Source organism: Castanea sativa, chromosome 1, assembly GCF_040712315.1.
Source record: "Castanea sativa cultivar Marrone di Chiusa Pesio chromosome 1, ASM4071231v1".
Taxonomy (NCBI): domain Eukaryota; kingdom Viridiplantae; phylum Streptophyta; class Magnoliopsida; order Fagales; family Fagaceae; genus Castanea; species Castanea sativa.
Genome location: NC_134013.1, coordinates 91,771,485 through 91,779,168, shown reverse-complemented (window position 1 = coordinate 91,779,168; position 7,684 = coordinate 91,771,485). Strand labels below are relative to the sequence as shown.

At 35.3% G+C, this 7,684-nt stretch overlaps 1 protein-coding gene across 2 annotated transcripts; it reads right to left on the bottom strand.

Annotated features, from left to right (window-relative positions):
* Positions 1 to 892: 892 nt before the first annotated feature.
* On the bottom strand, positions 893 to 6,956 carry LOC142621812 (ferric reduction oxidase 7, chloroplastic-like). Of its 2 annotated transcripts, XM_075795179.1 has the most exons (9): positions 6,509 to 6,956; positions 6,313 to 6,406; positions 5,963 to 6,160; positions 5,144 to 5,378; positions 2,882 to 3,209; positions 2,533 to 2,797; positions 2,164 to 2,419; positions 1,633 to 2,065; positions 893 to 1,225 (listed from the first exon to the last, which is right to left on the bottom strand). In XM_075795179.1, the coding sequence occupies exons 1-9, from the start codon at positions 6,732 to 6,734 to the stop codon at positions 1,056 to 1,058; spliced, it is 2,205 nt and encodes a 734-aa protein (XP_075651294.1). In that variant the 5' UTR covers positions 6,735 to 6,956; the 3' UTR covers positions 893 to 1,055. The 2 variants fall into 2 exon arrangements, with proteins under 2 accessions (XP_075651294.1, XP_075651293.1); XM_075795178.1 differs by having other exon boundaries at positions 2,533 to 3,209; positions 6,509 to 6,849.
* Between the last annotated feature and the right edge of the window lie 728 nt (positions 6,957 to 7,684).

Sequence of the window (7,684 nt, the reverse complement as noted above, 5' to 3'; positions counted from 1 at the left end):
CAACTACCAATGGACTTCACCGAGTCTTGTTTTCACTAACTTCCCCGATCCCGCAATACCGCCCAATTGCACCGCCAAGCCTCACTGGCTTTTTTTGGCAAAGACTCAATGTTTCCCAAGTTCCAAAATATTATCTACACTCTAAATGGTTGTGGGTTGTGTTTAGGTACAATTTCCTCCCAAGGTATGACAATGGGAGAGAGGAGAATAAGAAACTACAATGATTTCTCACTTAAGGATGAGTAGCTCTCTCTCAAAAATGTGAGTGTTGTGAAAACCAATCTCTAGGGTTTTCTCTCTAATAGTCTTTCTATAATTTTGTGGATAATGAGGGTATATATAATGTGGATAAAGGGTAAAAAAAGTTACACTTAAAATCCCAATTGTTAGGTCATCTAGCAAGATATCTTGACTATCGAACTTCCTCATATGCTCCTCATGTGACCTTTGCAGGTTCTGCAATCTCAAGTCAATCGCGAGCTAGTTGCAAATTTCACTATCTTGAGCAAATCTTCACTATTTAAGACTAAACTCATTACAATTAAATCCAACAAAATAAAAAGAAATAACTTAATGAAATTACAACACTTTTGTCATGAAATACATCCAACATAAATGTTAAGTAAAAAATATAACTTAACACTTGGATAGTGGATTCTTATGAGTAGTGACCTAAAATTCACCTAGTAGGGTTTTTTCCTTGTGAAGGTTTTCCCATTAGTCAACAAATCACTATTTCAAATTTATTTTTTGCTACGCTCTTGATTAGAATTGTGATTTGTTATTGCCTCCATGATATTATATATAATTTGACCTAATTAATCAACTTAGGTAATTAAATTAATTAGCTGGAATTAATCTATAACCCAACAATTACGTACAAGCGCAGATATACATAAAGAAAAGCATATATACGTAGTTATATATAAAAACATATACACATACATATATTTTTATGTATGTTTCTATGAATATACATACATTTCAATAGAGCTTATTTAGCTTCTAAGCTAACTAATTACATTAAGGGGAAGATGAGATGATGAAGGTGGTGCCTACAGATCGAAACTATGGCTATTGAAATGGAATATTGGATGATGGCGTTGTCTTCTAATATTGTGTGACCTGATTTCTTTAGCAACGCTTGTCTGAAGAGTTGGAGGACCACACACAATGACACCAACATCAACGCAGCCCCATTTCTCTGATATATCCCCAAAAATACCTGCAGTAAGACAGAGGAAAGGGAATATCAAGAAAGCCTCTAGTGTAGTACAACTAAAAAGGTAAAACTTTGTTATTAAGATTTTTTTTTTCCCCGAAGGATTCTTTTAGTTTTAACTCCATCTGTTTATGTTATATATTTCATTCACAACTGGTCCTTAGTCTAGAAAATAAAGGAGAGCTATGGTAAGTTGATGACTTGTGTAAAATTGTCACTTTATTATGAATGGACCTACTATAGAATATAGACACACATTAAGGTGCCCCTTGCTAGTAAGAATACATGTGGCTAACCTTGACTAGTCTGTTGTTATTCTTGGGACTAAAATTTGGTTCTTGTCATCATTGTGGTTGTTGTTATATTATTCTTTTAATTTTATGTTTAGAACAAAAGTTAAGACGCCATACCTTTGAAGTTGGGTCTTGAACCATAGTACGTATTAGTTGAACTCGCAAGTTTTTGCTGACATGAATCCTTATGAGCTACAATTTCATTATTCTGCATCTTCTCAACCTTAATCCTATTGTCCTTGCATACTTCCTTTGCTGCATTTTGTCTTTCCCAAAGATGCCATAAACCAACAACGATACCCCCAAAGATAAAGGCACTTGCAAGCATGCAGATTACAAAGAGAAGCCCTTTGTACCACCATGAGGATATGTCATAGGGGTTTATGTAGAAAATATCCAGTAAAAATATTAGGATAACAAAGCCCAGTGTAGATGAGATAACATATAGTCCAGACCATATATTATTTCCAGTACCAACCAAAACTGACATGCTACAGCTATCAGACGTAGGAGGAAAAGAGTTTGTAGCCTCATGTACTTGACCTTCTTCCTGCAGGTAATTAACAACCATTCAATGCCACAACATGAACATGATAACAATAAATACAAAACGAAAGTACAAGGGTCTGAGAGCATAACTAAGCATACCAGTAGAGGTTGAGATTCTCGAGTCACAAAAATACGAATCTCAAGATTTAGTTTATCCGAGACAAATGGACAGATTGATTCCATATCATTGGTAGAAAGAAGAGGAAGCTCGTTTGATCTTTTCACGGCCCAAACAATCAAGATGTTTCGAGGTAAACAAGGTTTTCCTTCCCGAGTACGATGGAGAATGTCACTCAAGATTGCTAGAAATGGTGAAATTCCTATGCCACCTGCTACTAAAATAAGGTTTTCATACCTAGAGAATCAAATGGTAAAGTTAGTTCATAAAATAGAAGATAATAATATGAAACTTAAAATTAAGCTTGATATCGAGTAAATTCTAGCGAAATTGATTAGTTGGGTGCATACATCAAGTGATATGGTAATTCATGCCCATAAGGCCCCTCAACAAAAGCTGTTATCTTTGTTTGAGGTTGGAGATGTAGATCAACTTCAGAACTATTCATAATATTTCCTCTGAGCTTTTCTGTCCATTCCCCCAGAACCTTTATGAGAACGGATAGATGATATTTACCATCCAGAGGACTAGATGAAACGCTGAAAGGATGCCACTGTAGCCAAGATAATTCTCGAACTTGAAGGAAAATAAAACTGAGGGCATTGTAACGCAGATCTACATTGTCAAGGAGGAAAAGTATCAGATAGGGTAAGAACAGAGAAACAAGGAAACTACAAAATTGAGGGGAACTAGTATTACTTCCAGGTTTTGAAAGCATCAACTCCACAGTTCCACAAGGCAGGCACTTGGCTGAAATTATATCAACAGTCCTTCGTGATTGACAGAATCTCAGAAAGCGGTCAAGAATGAAAAGAAATATTCCTCCAGCAGCTATACTGAAAACGAATTCCCCAACATGCAAAGCTAAAAAGACAACAAAGATTACATATAGTTGATGAGTGTAGAAGAACAACTCAAATTTTTGCTTTCTCACTGGATGAAGTGATGTCATCCACATCAATAGACCAGCAGCTAGACTTATAACTCCTGCGAGATTGGCAACACCAATATCTTTCCACTCCAATATCTACATGAGACAATTAAAGATATGAGTACCACCCTTATCTTCATATGACCTTCGATTTCTTTCCATGAGGGAAATTCTTAGATACATTCTACGAATGAAGAAAAAGCATATGGTTTAGGACATTGACAAGGTTCACAAAGGAGATGGTTTTCTCTTGTCTTTCTTATGTGATGCCACATAATGACTTACTAACCTCTCAATTAATTTTAGAAGATTCTACTAAATTCAAAAATGTCTTGAACTGAAAATGGAACAGACGGTGTGATGTGCATCAAATTAATCAAAGATACAAATAAACACATTTGCAGTAATGTGACCATGTAACCATACATATAAGTACATATCAGCTCGATTTTAGACTAGTGCATGCATAAAGAAATACCAAGCACTACATAAGCTAAAAGATTATGAGTATAAGCCAAGACTAAAGGGACTCACTTCTATTCTCATGTATTTGCACATGATATTTCAAGTTACCAAGAACTAGTTAGCATCACAAATGTTTTGTCACATGAAAAACAACATGGACAGGAACCAAAGGTCATCAAAAAAGTCTGGTCAATGACTTGTACATTAGTACCATGCTTTCCAAGTTTGTGTGTGCTCATTAGAAGAAGATAATTTTAGCAAAAATCAAGGAGTATAACACATAACAAGTTTAGTCTCCTATAATTAAACAAGTTTAGTCTACTATGATGTAACTAAACCAAGTTCACCAAATAGCCTTTGCATCAGTCTAAGAAAGAACATCAACATGATGTATCAAATGATTAAGAAAGAATATTTACAAATCAAAACAAGTTTAGTCTACTAAAATAATAAAAAAGTTCAGTATACTATAAAGTAACTCAGAAAAGTTTAAGGAAAGCCTTAGCATTAGTCTAAGCAAGACTATCAATATAATATAATGATCCAAAGTTATTGAAGTGCTTCTACTTGAGTGATGACATTTGCATTCCATAAACCGTTTACCAAAGTTCATTTCCATCTTAAATTCTATTGTGCATACCTTCTTTAAGGACATGTATAGCTTTCAAGAATTTGCGTCATAACATAGAGACTAAAGTACACTTTTTGGCTTTGAACAATTACCTTGTTATTTGTATAATAAACATGAATAAAGATTGCCACCAGATAACCATATTTTGTAAGCCTGCTTTTAGTTACCCTTAAGAACCTTATGTCTACTGGTTGAAATGCTATATTTCACCTCCAAAATTAACCATCATGGTGCACCATCTCAGACCTCAAGCAGAACTTCTCAAGAATAAATCCATTTTTAAAGTGCACTCCCACCTCAATCCCAGCTGGTCCATCTTTCATCAGACTTTGATCCCGCTGCCTACTCCAACAAGAGTAACACAAAGGCCCACGGCCATTATGTGAAACTAAAGCCAATCTTAATGGTGATCAAATAGTTATCTCTACCATCCCATAATTTGTTCCCCAGCTTAATTTTATTTTACTAATATTGCACTGGAAACTGACAATTCAAGGTAATTTGTGCATATGAGTCATAAATAAAAATTTTTAACCAACAAATTGTGAATGAACAGCCAAAGGAGAAGTTAACGGCATTATGGATCATTTTCAAAGAGGGTGAAATCAAATTAACAAAAAATCATAATTGTTACTGCTGCACAGCACTTCCCCATCAATAATAGTTGTTACAGCACAGCACTTTATCATAGAATTTCTCTAGTCTTGTCATTTCTATTTTTCCATTTTCTATTGCGGTTGCCCCTTCCATTTTCTGTTGTGTGTGTGTGTGTGTGTATAGCAAGAGGATAAATCAATTTTCAGTGAATATACATGTATTCTTCTCCTGGAAAACAAACAGACAAACAAATACCTATACAAGCAAAAGAGAAACACATATTTATATATATAGCTAAGCTATACACAAGTAGAAGAATTACACCGCTAGCACTCACTTCTTGTAGAAGGTCGCCCTCAATTGTCCATGCAATTATATAGAATAGTCCATGGAGAGTAAACAGCAGCATAGTGAGATGTCCAAGCCACACATGATATCTTGTTGCATGCTCAAAGGGGATATCTATAAGGCGGAGAAGAACCGATCCCCTTGCAACCGGAAGAAACAAAAATGCCAAGCAATATAATCCAATGGTACCAAAGCGAAGTCCCAAATATTCCAATATGAAAAGACTGAAAATTTCAAATTAAGTAGGACTCTCAGCCGAAGAAACCAATCTTCATGTACTGAATAAAAATAACTTAAAAATTTTACAGAGCAAATGCTAACCATAAAGAATTTAAGTTTCTCATATACAACATGTTTCATGATGACAAAAAACTATAAGCATAATAAACAAAAAGAAAAATAAGCAACACACAAATAGTTCGTATTGACCATAAGTGGAAATTCATTTCAACTACACTCAATAAAAAGAACCAAGGAAGACCCTACTTGAAAAGTCACAGGAAAGTGTCAAGGTAAGAATTGATTCAAAAGATCGAATAAAAATTTTAAAATTTTTATTCGATCAAGTTATAACGAATCCCAAGGATGAAACAATTAGACAAAAAGATATTCATATTGGAATAAATGAAATCAGTAAAAAAGTCCCTCGATGGTCATACAAATTAATCGATGAGTTGGAAAGTTCTTCAAATAGGAAATACAATGGAAGTAAGCAGCTAATTTCTGCTGATACAAATGACACACAAGCAAAGCCACTAACACCAAGTAAGGCAACAATTGATCATGAAAAACACATAAAATATTGTACCTCTTCTGTTTTAAAGTCAACTGGAACTGAGATATAGCGCTGAGTATCTGTGTGGTATATGCATACACAGCCCAGATAACATACACAACAAAGAGGACAATTCCAATAAGCTCGGTAGCAGAAACAACTCCAAATGGGCCATCCACAAGAACAGGGAAAGTCCACAAGCGGAATCTTGGTTTTGTTGAGGCCTTCCTCCTACAAAGAAAGGTTCTAAGTTACAAAACAAGCTATCCATTTAATTAAAAGGTTAAGCTCAACATGCAGAGATTGAAGGAAAAGATTTAATTCTTAGGTTAGCATAGAAAAAAGAGAACATAAGAACTCGTTCCACTATATAAAATACATACTCGTGGAGCTCCTCTTCCCCAGAGATGAGAAGATAAGCTATGGAGAGGAATGCAATAATAAGAACTGGACCACTGAACACCAAAAATATGCTTCCTGCAGTTTTTGCAAAACCAGTTCCCACCAAGCAGGTAAGAATCGTGTGGTGGGGGGGGAGAGGGACAAAAGAAGAATAACAAGTTAATAAAAGGTACCAACCTGTAATACCAAAAACAGTACCACTGGTGAGTTGAGCCCATTTCTCAAAAGCTTCATTGACAAACTGTGCTGGGATGAAGAAAATAAGGGCAACCCATGCAAGGAAAATAACCCATATTACAAACTTGAGAATCCACTTGGCCCATGACACAAAGAGAGGTGTCTTCTTCACTCTCTCAGCGCCTCTGCTCAAAAGAAGAGGCCTTTCAACAGAGTTTTCATCCATGGCCAGAAAATTCTCCTCTTCTTTTTTTTTTTTCCAATGTCTTCAATAAAATCCCAAATGGGCAAAAGTCACATATAAATAGAAAGAGTCGGAAAGAAGACAACTTGTGTGGAACCCATTAGAGCATAGGAACCAACCTCTAAGAAATGAGAATCTTGTCAATTGTGTAAAACTACATTCTGAAATCTGGACCACTAACGTTTTTGTAATGTCATCTGAAACAATTTATTTCCCTCCAACCAAAAATATCAAAGAATAGGAGGATAATACGTATCACAACTCCTATCAAAAAAAAAAAAAAAAACGTATCACAACGGTGATAGAAGACAGATAAAAACCGTCCAAATTAATAACTATAACTATATTGGTGTAACTCACAAGGAGACAACAACTTTGCAGGTTGTGGTTTAAGGTGATCAAGAGTAACAGGACAATTGGAGTGGTATCTCAATTCACAATACGTGCCTCCATTATTAACCATTCACTCGCCAAGACTACTATTGAACAGATGTGATGGACAAACCAATATTCACCACTCCCACTACCCAATCTGATGTAACCGCACAATGAACTGAGTTGTGTTTAATACAGGAACAGGGCTGAGAGGAGCGGAAAAAACATACTTATTATATATATACTTTTTTTTTTTTTTTTGCTTGGTAAGTGCAGGGGATTGAACCCCGAGCGACAAGTCACTACTGAACCCACGTACCAACTCGCCTAGATGGGCGGTGGTCATTATATATATACTTGCAAGTAACAAACAAGGTGAAAAGAATAGTCTTAATCCCACATCCATGAGAATTGATGAGTAAAAATACATATATTTTTGTAAGTACCTAATTAGTAATTAAAGAATTACAGCCTTTCCTATCAAATTTTAAATAAATAAAAAGTTACAGGGCTTAGTCACTTCCTTCTTCTTAGTTCTCTAACAAGAGAGAAAAGCT